The 16,469-nt window shown below is 41.6% G+C and overlaps 2 protein-coding genes across 2 annotated transcripts in view; both read left to right on the top strand.

The window, feature by feature from the left end:
- FARSB (phenylalanyl-tRNA synthetase subunit beta) overlaps nt 1-14,127 on the top strand; it is a 60,874-nt gene extending 46,747 nt beyond the window's left edge. The window contains exon 17 of the mRNA XM_079782829.1: nt 13,867-14,127. Coding sequence (XP_079638955.1) covers nt 13,867-14,018 — 152 coding nt within the window. The 3' untranslated portion in view covers nt 14,019-14,127. The remainder of the gene's footprint in view (nt 1-13,866) is intronic.
- LOC307106017 (non-histone chromosomal protein HMG-17) lies at nt 951-1,595 on the top strand. Its single transcript, XM_079782076.1, has one exon. The coding sequence runs from the start codon at nt 1,132-1,134 to the stop codon at nt 1,402-1,404; it is 273 nt and encodes a 90-aa protein (XP_079638202.1). The 5' UTR covers nt 951-1,131; the 3' UTR covers nt 1,405-1,595.
- Nucleotides 14,128-16,469: the final 2,342 nt, after the last annotated feature.

Below are 16,469 nucleotides of genomic sequence, written 5' to 3'. Positions count from 1 at the left end.
TAGCTCTGTATTGTTTTCGAGTGTGTTTGTTATTCTTGCCCACTTTTTCTTAAATGTAAAAGGCAAAGTTCTCATGACTCATGTTCATCCTCTTTTGGGGGATGGTATGCTTTGGTTCTTATTTTCCACTAGTGACCTGGTGCATGGATTCGTGCACATTGAAAGGAAATTAATTAGAAGGTGGCCGGTGGGGCGGGACTGGGCGAGATGGGCCGGACACACCCTGGAGCCAACCTCCCATGGTCCTTCGCTGGCGTCTGCAGAGTGAACGGGGGTCCCTCCGGCAGATGGGGTCCCTTGGCCTGGCCTGTGGAGATTGGGCCGAAACCGGCTCTCTGACATCCCCCGAGGGGTCCCGGAGTGTGAGAGGGCACTCTGCAAAGTTGCTGTCGTACAGGGTGTGGAAGGCAAATGCAAGTGTGCAGTAAACCAGATTTGGGGCAGACAGTGCCCCAGCAACAACATAACCCACAGCTAAAATTGGAATCGGCATTCCCCGTGAGGAATCTGGCTCCCTCCTCTCTGGTTTTGGGGTGCGTCACCCGAGAACTGCTGCTGCCAAGTCACTGCAGCTCGGCAGCTCCTGCATTGAGCGTCTGCCCCCTGGTGATCAGTGCGTGTCTTGGCGACTGGTCAGACAGGTGGAGGGACACTTAGCATATTTATTAGCCTTTTATATATATATATATAGATGCTAGTACTCAGTGAATTAGAGTGAGTGCTCTACACCACGTCTCACTGGAATGACCTGGTCGGGTCAGATTCCCATCTGATAGATGTTGTTGTAACCCACTGTTTCTAACTTAAAAAAAAAAATTATCTGACCCCTAAGAAACCTTTTTATACTTTTTTCTTAATTGTCCCATCATCAAATTTTAATACCACAAATATACTGCATTTTAGCATGCACTATATGTAAAATTGTGCTTTACTTAAAGAATAAGTATAAACCCTACTTTTAAAAATTCAATTCAGGGTTAAGAATAAATTAAAAATCTTAAGTTAAAAGTTAAATTAAAAAACTACATTTAAGAGCAGTGTGAGGAGACGAGATCGACCCCTGGACCAAGCAAAGCCCGCGCGCTGCTGCATTCCTGCGTCCCGCTCGGACGTCCCGCCACCATCGCCATCATGCCCAAGAGAAAGGCTGAAGGGGATGCTAAAGGAGATAAAGCCAAGGTGAAGGACGAACCACAGAGAAGATCTGCCAGGTTATCAGCTAAACCTGCTCCTCCAAAGCCAGAGCCCAAGCCTAAAAAGGCCCCTGCAAAGAAGGGAGAGAAGGTACCGAAAGGGAAAAAGGGGAAAGCTGATGCTGGCAAAGATGGGAATAATCCTGCAGAAAATGGTGATGCCAAAACAGACCAGGCACAGAAAGCTGAAGGTGCTGGAGATGCCAAGTGAAGTGTGTGCATTTTTGATAACTGTATTTCTGGTGACTGTACAGTTTGAAATACTATTTTTTATCAAGTTTTATAAAAATGCAGAATTTTGTTTTACTTTTTTTTTTTTTTTTTTTTTAAGCTATGTTGTTAGCACACAGAACACTTCATTGTTATTTTGGGGGGGAAGGACATATAGTACTAATAGAATGTCTCCAAGCTGGCCGAAACCGGTTTGGCTCAGTGGATAGAGCGTCGGCCTGCAGACTGAAAGGTCCCGGGTTCGATTCCAGTCAAGGGCATGTACCTTGGTTGCAGGCACATCCCCAGTAGGGGGTGTGCAGGAGGTGGCTGATTGATGTTTCTCTCTCATCGGTGTTTCTAACTCTCTATCCCTCTCCCTTCCTCTCTGTAAAAAAAACAATAAAATATATTAAAAAAAAAAAAAAGAAGAATGTCTCCAAGCTGGACTGACATGGGGGGGAAATACCTTTCCCTTCTAGTTTTGAGAAATTTCCTCTTGGTTCCTGGGAGGAGGGATCTATTTATTTATTTATTTATTTATTTATTTTTATTGATTTTTTACAGAGAGGAAGGGAGAGGGATAGAGAGTTAGAAACATCGATGAGAGAGAAACATCGATCAGCTGCCTCCTGCACACCCTCCACTGGGGATGTGCCCGCAACCAAGGTACATGCCCTTGACCGGAATCGAACCCGGGACCTATCAGTCCACAGGCCGACGCTCTATCCACTGAGCCAAACTGGCTAGGGCGAGGAGGGATCTCTTGATGTTGACACACATTAGCCATCTTGGCACAAACACTTCGTTGTGTGGGAAAACTAAAATTTGTTTTTATGTCCTTTTCTCCCTCTCCACTTTAAGCATAGACTTTGGCTGTCTTAAGCCCAGAGACCTATTGGGACCTGACCCAAAAAAATTGATTTCCAGTATGTTGGGCAATCTGGACTTTCCAGTGTCACTATTGAGATGGCATTCCTCAAAAGAGCAGCAATTCCTTTTTAGATTGTGGATCTACGGATTGATATTCTCTGCCATTTTCATTTCATTTCCTGAAAGTAAGGGTCGGCTTGTGAAAAGTTGTTAAACAACATGCTTAATGTGAAATGTCAACCCTCACTCTAAACTTTCCCTGTTCAGAGCATCAGATTAAGACTTCATTGGGTTTTATAGTGGCTTTCTGATTTTGGTAGTTCATTGAAGAAGGGAGTTTGAAAATTGTTGTATACTGTTAACGATTGTCTGCCCATGTCCTGCCTGAAATACCATGATTGTTTATGAAAAGTATCCTATCTAATAATAGACAAATATGCAAATTGACCATACCTCTGACACACCCACAAGCCTTGCCCACCATCCAATCAGAGTGAGTATGCAAATTAGCCCAAACCAAGATGGCTACAGCCACAGAGAGCAAGGTTTCCTAGGTAACAGAGGAAGCCAAGCTTTCCGCTTGCCCTTGCCAGGCCTAAGCATCCACTCAAGCTACAAAGTTTCAATTATAGAAAGTAAACAAATTCAAACAATTGGCGGCAGAATGGAGCTTGAGAGAGCAGGCCAGGGTTGCCGCCGGCAACAGGGGAAGTGAAGCTTTCCGCACACCCTGGCCGGGCCCACCCGCTTAAGGCAATAAAGTTTCAATTATAACCCCAACACAAATGGCTACCAGCCTCGGAGGGAGCCCCAGGCTTGGCTCAGCTCCAGGCTACAAAGTTTCAATTGTAGAAGGAAAATAAATTCCAGATACCAGGGCTTCCGCTTGCATTGCCAGGGGGCGTGGCTGGCCTGCAAACCACCACAGGCCCCTCGCTCAGGCCGCCCCACACCCCAAGGGAACCCCCACCTGATCTGGGACACCCTTCAGGGCAAACCAGCTGGCCCCCACCCCTGTACCAGACCTCTATCCTATCTAATAAAAGAGTACTATGCAGATTGATCATCACTGCAACACACAATATAGCTGCCCCCATGTGGTCAAAGATCCTGCCCCCATGTGGACACAAGATGGCCACCACAAGATGGCCAGCAGGAGAGGGCAGTTGGGAGGCACCCGGCCTGCAAGGGAGGGCAGTTGGAGGTGATCAAACCTGCAGGAGAGGGCAGTTAGGGGTAACCAGGCCGGCAGAGGAGGGAAGTTGGGGGCAAACAGGCTGGAAGCAGGGTGGTTAGGGGGTGATCAGGCTGGCAGGCAGAAGCGGTTAGGGGCAATCAGGAAGGCAGGCAGGCAAGCAGTTGGGAGCCAGCAGTCCTGGAGTGGAGAGGGTACAGGCTGGGCTGAGGGACAACCCCCCTCCGTGCACGAATTTCATGCTCCGGGCCTCTAGTCTTTAATAAAGCTGGATACAGTTTGGCTTGGAAAAACAAAAAACAAAAAAACTACATTTAACTATATCTGCTTAATAATTTTTAATGTTATTTATTTACTTAAATTATAGTATATGAAATTATGTATGCCAATTAGCAGTTAATTTAAATGCTTAATAACCATAACTAAAACATTTTAAAAATCATTCAGAACTTTTTTTTTCAGCAAAAGTTAAACAATTGAAAAAGTAATTGTTTAGAAATGATTGTAAGTGAATTTAACTTTTCCTTGAGAGAAAATAAGTATCTGGTTGTTCAATACTGTCAGTGCTTTCCCCTCCGGCACTTGATATAATCAATGATGTGTTGAGTAACTTTGAATTAGAAACTCTTTATTTAAATCTCACAGCCTGAGCTACACACAGAAATTCTCAGGATCAAACATAAACAACATCACCTAGGCAGCCAATGGCAGTCCCCAGGCCACCTCTCAACATGACTTTGCAGTCAATAGAAAGTTTCCCAATCACATAATCACAGCCATCTATCGCCATAGTTTTATAGCACTGATCTCATATATTTGCTATGTCTCCCATGTCAGTGCTGCTCCTGTGGTGCTCAGACAGCCAGTGAGAGGAACTGAATACCAAGGGTAAGGTTTTGTCAGGTAGGGTTCGCCTGTGGAGGACCACAAGCCATTATAATCTGTAAGGCTTTTTTATACTTTCCTCTGTTCTCAAGAACCCATTGTCACCCCTGTAGAATGTATACTGTAACTGAATGCATTTTTTGGAGTTATTGAATTTATAGGTACTAGTGGTGAATAAAAGAGAGATGAAGATTCTTTTATTTACCATCTTGTACTCCTTTTTTCCCTGTTTCCAAATTGGACCTTGGCTTCCACTATTCTGTAGAAAAGACCCAAATATAAAGGGATGCAAAAGAAGTTCATTTTTAGCTTGTTTCATAGGACCCAGATTCTGAAAGTTTAGTTTTTATCTTACATGTGAAAGGTGGGTGTACCTTTCTTATATACTAGCAGGTGTACACGTGGGTCACACTTTGGCAGCACCCTGGTTTTGGACTTGGTGTGCTGCAGCGTGTTGGTTATGAACCACTGTCCTGTGAATTCCTAGCGCATGATGTGTTCTGGTAACCTAGTATCAGTCCTCTAAGTGGCCAATCCAGCTTAATCCAGAAGGATTAAAGGGATGGATGGGTGGATAGAAAACTAGATAAACATACTGAGTAAATCCCTAGGTGGGCTGCTAAATGTGGTGGACTCAGCAGGGCTCACGGCCCCTCAGAATGAAGGCTTTATTTCCTGGAGCATTTACTTTGACTTTGACCCAAGAGAGAAACAAACTTGTCTTTTTTAGCCATTGATATTTGGGGTTTTCTTTCTCAGAGATGAAACTAATCCTAACTTACAAGTCATATTTTAATTCCTACCTGCCTGAACTCCTTGGCAGTATTAAAATGCTACCCAGCTCTAAGATAACTGAATCAAGTTTCAAGCTAACTTTTAAAGTTATTTTTAAATTATTAGTAAAATTATTCATTCATTTTCTTGTCTCTCAGTTCCTTTACTCTTGACTTTTAAACAGTTTTGATGTTCACTCTTATATCCACACATACATTGGTTTTATCCCAACCACCTTCATGTATATTATTACCTTCATGGGCATACTTGTATCTTACTGCCTTTAAGGCTATTGTTACTAACCACTGGCATTTATTTCCGGTTTGCATTTTTACAGCTGATGAAGACTTTGACCATTCCCAGGGATATGTTTTAAAAAATGTCTTCTGGGCTCCATTTAAAAAAAATAAAATTGTATATATATATATATACTTCGAACAAAGGGTTCCCTGTCCTAAAAAAAAAGTTTGAAATTCACCCTTGTAATTAGGGAATTCATGGGTACTACAGTGATGATGATTAGTTATTCTCAGTCTTTACAACTTAGTGTCACTTGCTTTTCTTTTAGGTGCCCTGGTAAGGGTAACTAAGATTATAATTATACTAAGTCATCGTATCACATGGAGGGGTACATTGTACTAGTAAGTGTGAAAAGTGACTGATAGCAATGCAGTTGCTCATAAAGCAGCCATCAGATTTCAGGGTTTGGGTGTTGTGCTCCAGTAGCATGGGAACACCGGGCACTTCATGGCATCTTACACTTCTGGAAAATTAATAGTAATCCTTTTTCATTAACATTGACTTAAAAAGGAAAATCTGCCAAAACATTGATGATTTAACTCATATTTTTTAACTTATCTTTTGTAATTTGAAAAAGAGTTAATGATATGAGTTAATATGTTATGGCAGGGGTTTTTGTTTTGTTTTATAAGTTCCTAAAATTCCTCAATACCATTAAAATAAATGAAAGATACTTAAAATAATGAAAGATACCTAATTCTTTGTCAGGGTAAGGTAACAATGAATGAAAGGCTGTTGCAGTTCCAAAAATAGTAGGAAATACTGTTAGAGAATAAAGCATGTATGCATGTATCTAGATGGATGGACAGATATTAAGAACAGAAAACAACTTTTACCTATCTGAGTGGCTTTAAAAATAGTTCTAAAGGAAAGCCTGGCCGGCATGGCTCAGTGGTTCAGTGTCGACCTATGAACCAAGAGGTCACGTTTCGATTCCCGTTAAGGGCACAAGCCTGGGTTGTGGGCTCGATCCCCAGGAGGCAGGAGGCAGGAGGCAGGAGGCAGCTGATCAGTGATTCTCATCATTGATGTTTCTCTCTCTCTCTCCCTCTTCCTGTCTGAAAAAAACAAACCCCCCTTTTTTAAAGAAGAACCATTTAGTAAACTATGACATATAAATATAATGGATGTGGTAAAAATGTTTTTAGACATGTGAATATACACTAAGTTGGAAAAGCAGATCCTAGCATAGTATAGAGGCTAATTAAGGGTATATTTTGTTAAACTCTAGGATGTGTGGTACTGTAAAAATAACACAGGATGTTGCTCAGTGTCCTTCTGTTGCTGTTGCCCCTGTGATTTAGGACTTAATCCCTTGATGCCAGTGTCTTCATCTATAACATCTGCCCTGTCTATGTACCACAGAGGTGTTGGGGGATGCAAATGGAAGAATTTGGGGAAGTATTTTGGAATGGGTAATCACTCGCTAGAGTACACTCAAGGTGGATATTAGGTGTGTGCCCTTCAGAAAATTGCCATTGGATAAAAGTGACAGACGGGTTCGGGAAGACCCGGGTTCCAATGTCAGCTCTGGTGGTGTGTGGCTGTGCGGTTTTCTTAACCTCCTTGGTCTCTGTTTTGTCACATCTAAAGTAAAGGAAACACATCACCTCTTTTTCTTCACTTTTTTTCTTAAGTTTTGTTTATTTGTTTAATTTGAAACCAGAAGAAGTTTGCAAACATAAAATGGACAATTTGGCCAACCTTTTGCAAACATTGTCCTGTAGGCCTTTCATGCCCCTGGGCCACATACAAAGAGGTGCCTATCAGGGGCTATCCTCACCTTCAGTTGCTCTTGAGCCTGTGCTACTGCTTGCCTTGGGCAAGTCCCCTGATCTCCTTGTGCTCCCCTTTTCCCATCTGTGACATGCCTGTCCTTGGGGGTTTGGCCAGGACTGAGTCACTACTTTGTAGATGAGGGAAATAGGTAGAAAACAGGGTGTTTTAACAATCGTCATTCTTTTCTTTTTCCTCTACTTGCCCTACTTGTCAGCTGAAATCTAATCCTGAACTCTAGAGCATATCTGTCATAATCAATGTTTGAAGTTATATTTACTCCAAGTTGGCCAAAGGTTTCGAATGAGTTAACTAATTGGGAAATTATAGATACAATCTCCTTTACTCATTATTCCCATTCTTCCTTAATTAGCCCTAAAATACTCCCATTATTGTTATTTTTTTCACTCTAATTGTGGAGAAAATAGTAAATTGCTCATATTTGGTTTAAGAAATAATCCCTGTAAAGATTTTATCAGGTGAAAGACTAGGAAAGAAGCAATTTATTGGTCCAAGAAGGCAGGATGATCCATACTGTTTATTTTCAAAATTATTATTCTAATTCTGTCCTATGAATGCATGGTTAAGAAATGTGAAAATCTGTTGGGGAATGATGTGTCATACAATTGTGGGATGATGGCATTATTTTGGAATAGGAGTTTTCAAAACAAACTTATCGGTAGATAGGGTACTTTTAACGTAGAAGTAAAAATCCTTTGGTTTTACACAAGTTAATTTGAGACCTATTAAAGTTGCCATTAGATGAATCACATTTAAATTCTTCTAACATTCCTGACCTCCTTCAGGTTTTGAAATACGAATATGTGTAGAGTATGTGTTGTATGAGAGATACATAATTAAGATTAGACTTTAAAATCGATCTTAAGAAGTGTTAAAAAGGGATAGCCATGGAAATAAGCTATGCATTTTTTTATACAAGTAAAACAGGAATTTTGGAGTTATGGTTTTAAATATTTAGTCATAAGGCAGTTGTGGTGATCTATATTAAAAAGGTTCTTTGTTGAAGATGTTTTTCCATTAGTTGGAAGACGAGGTAGTCTGGGCTTTGCTGATGACTTTTTAAGAAGAAAGCCGCAGGGCCCAGCCCTATGTGCAGTGCCGACTTCCCAGGCTGCCTTGGAGTGTTGCTGAGCGCAGGCTCCTCTCCAGGGCCCTGCGGTGGGGTTAAGTAGGCTCTGGTGCTCTCGCATCAGTTTCCTTTGCTTTAAGAGGTTAATGATGTCTGCAGGTGTGTTGGGATTAGCACTGTAAAGTTGTGTAAGGGTTTTTCTTTCTTTTGATCTTCAGAAGGGGATGAAAGATAGCCATTAAACTCAAGGGATTAGGTCCCCTTTCTTTAAGGATTTTAGGTGCCATAAATATTTCACTTCAGATGCAAGGTGAAGAATTGTATACATCTGTGGGGGGGGGGGGGGTTATATTACCAGTTAGAAATTATTCAGTCTCCACTTACACGTTAAATGATCTTTGCAGAGAAATTTCTTCCAACCTAGAGTGTACTAAGATCTGAAAAAATATGTGTGCTTATATCTTGGTAGTTATGCCAGTTTTTCCTCCACGTACTCTTAAACCCTTTTATTTTTTATAAGTTAGCATCTTACCCACATGGCTTTTCCCTCTTTGGGTTCCTCCTCATTGTATAATTCATTGGTGTACTCAAGAAACTCTTTAAAAAAGAATACACATTTGGTGCAGTGTGCCTTCAGTTCTTTTTAAAGCCTTATATTTTGTCTTTTTCTTTAGATTAACATTATTTAGAAAAGGAAAGTGAGGTTTAAGTGTTGGCAGCAGCATTAGTTATGGTTATTACATTCTCAGAAAACTGCAGGGGAACCAGGAGAAAGTCCTAGGTAGGAAATTGTGGCTTCAGCCCCAGCTGCTCTGCCACTCTGTCAGTTTCTCTCCAGAATGGAACCATGGGAAATTTTGTGTGTGTGTGTATGTGTGTGTGTCCTCTGTGTGATTTCCGAAGATGGGTTGTTGGAACATGGAATTGCATTATTTTATAGATATCTAATTGTATTAGAATTAGGGTTGGGGGAGGAAAGGGTAGGGTTTGGGTAGGTGCCAGACCTAGAGTCATCCTGTTAAAGGATTACTCCTTTCTTTCACCCCATCCTATCCTATATAATAAAAGCCTAATATGCAAATCGGCTGAACGGCGGAATGACCGGTCACTATGATGTGCGCTGACCACCAGGGGGCAGACGCTCAACGCAGGAGCTGCCCCCTGGTGGTCAGTGTGCTCCCACAGGGGGAGTGTCACTAAGCCAGAAGCTGTGCTCATGCTGGTGAGTGCCGTGGTGGTGGTGGTGGTGGTGGTGGGAACCTTTCCCACCTCTGAGGCAGCGCTAAGGAGCAGCGAGCTGAGTGGTAAGGAGCAGTGAGCAGGCGAGCGGTAAGGAGCGAGAGGTCCCAGACTGCGAGAGGGCGCAGGCCGGGCTGAGGGATTCCCCCCCCCCCCCCAGTGCATGAATTTCATGCACCGAACCTCTAGTATTATATATAGTCAGTCATTTAGAACAGCGGAAAATACATCCAGTTGACCCAATGGCTTAACTAAATCTATATAATCCTGCATTTTGTATTTTGTCCCTGAATTTGGGGACCTATATGGTTGTTGGTGCTAAAGCTCGTGATTGTAGTTTCTATTATATGCTATAACATATTTGACATATAAACATTCCTTTTCCAGTGTGCTCTCTCCTCTTTATTATGTTCTTATCTTTTTATTATAGAAAATTTGGTTGATAAACCACCAGGTTGCAGATACAGTATTCTACACATTAGTGATGTGCAGAAAGGGAAAAGTAAAATTGTAGTAGTAGATAAGTTTTAGAGATGGGCTAAATAAAATACCAAATGAATTAGTTGAATATAACTCATGGCAGGGGGTTAAAATTAAGGAATTAAGAGTCTCCTGCTTGATAGCACCCTTGACCTTTCAGATTAGGGTCTGATCAGTTACCATTTTAAGTTTCTGCTTCCGATATACTTCATATAGTGATAGGAATGAGTCTATGTGGAAAGCTTATCCAAACTTTGGTCCTAGAATATTACTCTAGAAGAAAGAGGCAAAAAGAAACTGTGGAAGGTGTTTGGCAGCAAGCAAGAGAGGGGGCTCACAAACTCTTTGAAGGTCAATTAGCCAGAAAATGTGCTAAAGACGGGATGCTGTGCTGGATTACCGGCCCAAGAATTACCCCCAAGGTCCTCAAAGTGGTCCTGCTGCTTGAGCACAGAGAGACAATTACAGACCTTGAGGAGGTGCTACAAAAGCTTTAATTAAGGGACTTACTTACACCCCACTAAGTTTTGGAAATTAAATTCTTGTTTGTGCTTAACTGATGTTTCTTTTGTCTGGGCTTCACATGTACCTCTGTATTTCAACAGAAAACACAGTTTTCCCCAAACCTGTTTCATGGAAACTGTTTTCCTGGGATGCGTACTAGCAAAGCTGAGTTTAATCTGTGAGAAACTAGAGGCTGTTTGCTGGGGAGCATTTGGGCTCAGGTTGAAATGGTATTTATGCATCTTGGTACCCAGTATCCCAGGGACTCTATTTGGGCTTAAACACATGTAAAAGAGAAAACATATGTGCTTTGTAGAATTTGAATTTTAGAATTCTCATTCCCAGGGCAACATGATTTTCCTTGAATTGGCAACTTGATGTCTCTAGACACAGCATTTGTTTGTTCATGAGGTAGCCCTTGGCCATTATCCACATTTAGATTCCATTCAGATGTGACTTCTCTTACTTCTGGAAAGACTCTGATTTTAGTTGCATTTAAATTGCTAGAGCAGGTGATCGCTTCGATGTGCCTGCATCTGAGCTCAACCACCTGCCTGCTGAACCGGGGCCTAATCCCTGCCTTTCAGGGTGCGTTCCCTTTGTTTGTTGGTGAAGCAGTTCTCTTGTCTGCCCTTCTTTGAAGCACTTCACTTCTGCCTGCAAAGTTTGGTTTGAACCATAAAGGTTTTTAAAAAGCACTAAGAAATGCTGGTGTTTTGGTAATTTTAAATTTTCTTTCAGTATTTCTGGTTCACATACAACATCAGTTAAGTGCTACATTTTTGGGGTCTCTGTACTCCTAACAAACTTGAAGGTGCTTTTGTGGGAATTTCAGCCTTGCTCTAACTGAACAGAGGAATCACAAAGAAAATCATAAGAAGTGTTCCTATCTTAATCTGACCTTGTTAGAAATGAAAAAATGGCAAGAAAAGTTTAACCCTTTGCACTCGCTTGCTTTTTTCTCGAGCTGCTACCGATGCTAACCGTGTCGAGTCACATTCGACATCCGAGTGCAAAAGGTTAAGTTGTCATCACAGGTTAGTGTCTAGTGTTCTATAAAGTGGAGTTTCTTCAGAAATCCCATTATTGGGCTCCATTTTCCCATGTAGGTGGGAAGGAGAGGATTAGCATTGGGCGAGAGGGCCCTTGGTGTCCACTCCATTTGAAGCGGCTCCTCTGTGAAGGCGGCTGGCCCAGGCAGTCTGGGATGCTGTAGTGACTCAGTGGGCCCAGGGCTGGGCTGAGAGTTGGATGTTTGTCCCTTAGAATATCCTTATACTTGGATATGTTTCAAATATTGCATAATATGAATTTCAGTTCTCTTTTTTTCGTAAAGAGGAAAATTACACTTAGTGATACGAATACAGCATTTTTGTTTAACTGAATACCTAATTGGTTAATGAACTAAAGCAAAGTTTCTCATGCTTGCTAACTAAAGAAGACTATAACTGAACTTTGCTTAAAAAGTGCTGACTCAAAAAGTTGTTTTATGAAGTAAAAATTCTAAGTTCTTTTAGGCTTTATTTTGCTAACACTGTCAGAACTAGCACATCTGGCTTAGATTCTGAAATAGTCTGGTTTTATGCTTTAGTTAAAATGAATCCAATCAAATTGGAATTTGAAGATAGATAAAAGGAAGGATTTGGGTACAATGAGGATTCTTAAACATTGCAGCGTTCTCAGGGAAGGTCTTGAACATTTCCTTTCTGAATGGCCTTTAGGAATAGGCTGCTGTCCTATTCAGCTGGCACAGGTCATGCAGATACAGTTCTGCACACAGGGTGCCGGGGTGGTGGAGTAAAGGCTTCTCAGCAGCCCTTCCTGTGACTCTTGGTTATACCACTTACCATCAATAACTTTATCCAAGCTTCACTTATTTGTCGACTTTTTTTATTTGGAGGGGGAGTGGTATTGTCTTTTAAGTTAGACTTTCATTTCTATAGAATTAAAATATGCCATCTTTATCAGGATTAGCTACTCATATCTTACTGAGGCTCTACATTATCAGTCCATTTTGGTTTCTGCCCCTCTCCCAAGTGTGGGTTAGTAGCCAAATAATTATGACCTTCAGATGCAGCTCATTGAAATTCTTGCTTTAACAGACAGTGAATGAAGCAGAATTGTTTAGTTTGGGGGGTACTATGAAAAACAGACCACCTTATATTTCAATCAGGTTGCTTTGGGATTATTTAAGGATGATAATTAAAATATTTTCAGGAAGATAAACAAACATCCTTCTGTGCTGATCGGGAAATATGTGTCACCACCCTGTGTTTTTGTGCACAGTACAGCTGGTACTGACCTGACAGTAGCTCCTCCCTCCCCCCATTTCTGAATTTCTTCATTATGTTGACCTTGGAGCCATGAGTGGAGGCTCAGCAGTTTACTCTTTCATAAATAATGCACTCAGTCTGGAGTGGCAGCTGGAGGCTTGTGGCCCTGCTCTGCTGGGTATTTATAGTTTATGCCAGTAAACGTTTTGGTCAGATCAGCCAGGAGCTGTGGGCCCGCTACTTTTTCAAGGTGGTGGTGAGAAATGAGTCGGCATTTTTAACTTCAGTGGGTAGAGTGTTGATAAACTTCTCGGGCGCTGGTCATTCAGTGAACATGGAGTGGGCCTGTATGCTTGCTGGCTTGTTTTTAGCTGTTTAAACCTTAAGAACTATTGCTGGGTTGGTAAGACATAGCTGTGCACTGGCACCCACCTGAAGGGAGAATTTTCTGTCTGCCTTGGAATAAATCAGGGGTCAACCCAGACTCGTGGTTTTACAGTCGATGCTCCAACTGCCTAGGAAGCTCCTTTTCTGACGGGAATATGGGTCGAGTTCTGGGAACAAGGTCCTTGTCTTCTGGTGACGTACAGCTTGTTTCTCTATCTAGAAGTGAGTGCTGTTTTGAGTAGTAAATAAATTCAATGCAGACTTTTTATCCAGCAAGAATTACTTTGGAAAAACCTGTTTCAAAACAGGTTTTCCCATGCAAGATCGTCAGTTTTACATTTCATTTTTCCCTTTGTCCTTTTAGGGCCAGTTCTGTGTCAGGGCACAGTTCCCCTACGCCTTCTCGTGACTGTGGCCCTTCAGCCTCCCTGTCTTCATCCTCCTGCCTGGACCCCGTGATAAAAAACACAGGGCCCTGGCTTTCCTGTGTGCCCAACCTTTTCCTCAGGAGGGTCCCATGGTATAACGCAAAATACTTCTTTTCCAGACTAGAAAGTGTAACAAGCACTCTCATTTCATAGCCAGTGGTTTAAAGAAGAATCGTTATTTTTAGTGAGCTTTTAGTGTTAAATGTCTATTGACATGTTTGCAGGGAGAAACATTGATTTTCCTCTCTCTGTCTTGCAGGCCCCGCTTTCTTCCCCGGGCGATGTGCTGAGGTCTTTGCCAGGGGTCAGAGCGTTGGCAAGCTGGGTGTCCTTCATCCTGATGTTATCACCAAATTTGAGCTGAATTTGCCCTGCTCCGCCCTGGAAATCAACATTGAGCCCTTTCTGTGAAGATGGGTCCCTGTGGTGTGGTTCTCTCCCTGAGTGTCCCTTTCTCCTCCCCTGGTGTCCTTTAGTCGTCCCCACCAGGAAGGTTGAATAAAGCAGAAAGCACTGTCTACTCTTTGGGTAGATACCACCCATTCTCTGCATCCGGCCACTCGTGCAAACACGAATGTGGTGTTTGGGTGAAGCTTCATTGTTTGGTAAAAGCCCGGTGGTGCCAGAGGGTGGGATCCATTCTGGAAACCAAAGATGTTCCTCAGACGTGAGAGCGAGGCTCCATGGGCAGTAACTGCTGCTGCGGAGCAAGGCCCGTTCTCCCAGCGATGAGACAGGATGGTTGATTAGGACGCACATTGAATGAGTGCGATGTAGCAGAGGGTGTTGAGTTTTCATTTTCTACATTTGACTTGTGTTCTTCCTTGGGGAACGATAACAGCATTTTTAGAAAACCTTTGGAAGCAGTGACGACGGTCCAGTAGTATAACCTCGGAAGTCACTTTAAAGTGAAACACAAATATACACAACACAGATATTCAAAATATGTGAGCATACGTAGGTATTTTTACTCTGATACTCAAGAGTTAGAGGACACGCAACACAGACCTGTCTGCTGGCAGAGTTAAAAAGGACATGTTGATATTGTTGCACCATGAACATTAGGAAACAGTGGAAATCATTATTGCCCTGGGCCATACATTTTACTATAATCACTATTGTAAAATCAGGGTTTTAAATACTTAATTGAGCTACTAGTTTCTGTCTTATTTTATAGGGAGGCATTAGATCTCTGAAGTTAAGCTTCTGCAAGTTTGCCTTACCTCCCATTGCAGGATACTTTAAGAATCCTGCAGTAGGTACCATCTATTGAAAAAAAGCTGCAGTGATACCATAACCAATAAAGAAATTAAAAAAAAAAAAGAAAAAGAAAAGCTGGGGCCAATGTTGGAGAAAAGTGCTCAATTACTATTGATATGAAACACAATAAAATGTAAAACTTGAAAGTTAGGTAGAAATAGCCAAGAAAGATAGACTAGAATTATGTTTATGGCATTTTTACTGAGGCTATTTCTAAGAAAAAACACAATCAATTACTACCTCGGATGAGGACAGCAATGTCCAACTTAGCAAGACTTGTGAACACAGACTTCCACCTATTCCTTCCAGTTCTGTTGTTTGCAGATCCTTACAACATTTTAAAAATGAGATATGCTCATAAAAAATAATGCTTGTCAGCAGGTTTATATTCAGCATACGTAAAGATTTCTTACAACTTAATATAATGACAACTCAATTTTTTAAAAAATGGACAAAAGATTTGAAAAGACATTTCCCCAAAGAAGAAAAAAGGAATAAACACATGAAAAGATGCTCATCAGGCAAATACAAATAAAAAAATCACAATACAAATTAAAATGATTAAAATTGGAAAAACTGAATGTACCAAGTGTTGGTGAGACTGGAACTTGCATGCATTGCTAGTGGGAATGGAAAATTACATAGCCATTTGGAAAATAGTTTGGCAATTTTATAAAACATGAAACCTACACTCATCTAGCTATTATACTCCCTGGTTTACCCATGTGGGCATACAAAGATTTTTATGCACTGCTCACACAGTGCTATTCATTGTAGTCACAACCCAAATATTCAGCAGATGGATGGATAAACAAATTACAAGTTATATCTGTATATAGTATATAAAATACTCAGGAAAATAAAAAGATTGAATTGAAACTTAACAAATGAATTTCAACACACTGTGCTAAGTGAAAGAAGGCAGACACAAAAGACTATTTGTATGAAGTTCTAGAAAGTTAGGGGACAATGGGTTGGCAGGAGTTCGTGGAAGGGGATTGACTGCAAAGGGTTAAGAGGAAACTTGGGTGATGGAAATATTCTATACCTTAATTCAGGTGGCCATTAAGATGTAGATACACCTCAGTAAAGCTGGGAGAAAAGTTAATGCATCTTGCATTTTAATAATTTTGTGCAACACCAGCAGATGCATGCCCAGGGTAAAAGGGCATGAATTTTAGAGTTGGCAGGGCTGTTCAAGTTGACATTCTCCCCTAATTTTAGGTTTCCTGTGGTGAAATCATGGTTCGTGGGTCATTTGATAGCTGTTGTCAAAGTGGGTGGAGCCATTTGTTCTGTTAGCAGCCAGCCACCTGGGTATTTTTTGGATGGTTAGAAACTACTTGTAATAAAAAACCCCACTGATACCTAATTTTATATCCCAGCATGAAAGGGGAAAGACCGATACCATCCATCATGTGGATGTGTTTGCCCTCTGAAGCAGGAAACAGTAGGAAGAAAAACAGTATTATTGGTACCTCAAAAAAAGAAGCCAGCCTTCAGCTTAGAGTCAAGGATCCCTAGCCAGATCATCTTACACTCATCCTGTCCCGGGTGAGGTCTGACCGGAGCCAGAGCAATCTGTGGGCACTGCTGAGGGGC

This window comes from Cnephaeus nilssonii, assembly GCF_951640355.1.
Source record: "Cnephaeus nilssonii genome assembly, chromosome: 10".
Lineage (NCBI taxonomy): Eukaryota > Metazoa > Chordata > Mammalia > Chiroptera > Vespertilionidae > Cnephaeus > Cnephaeus nilssonii.
This window is presented reverse-complemented; position numbering and strand designations above follow the sequence as displayed.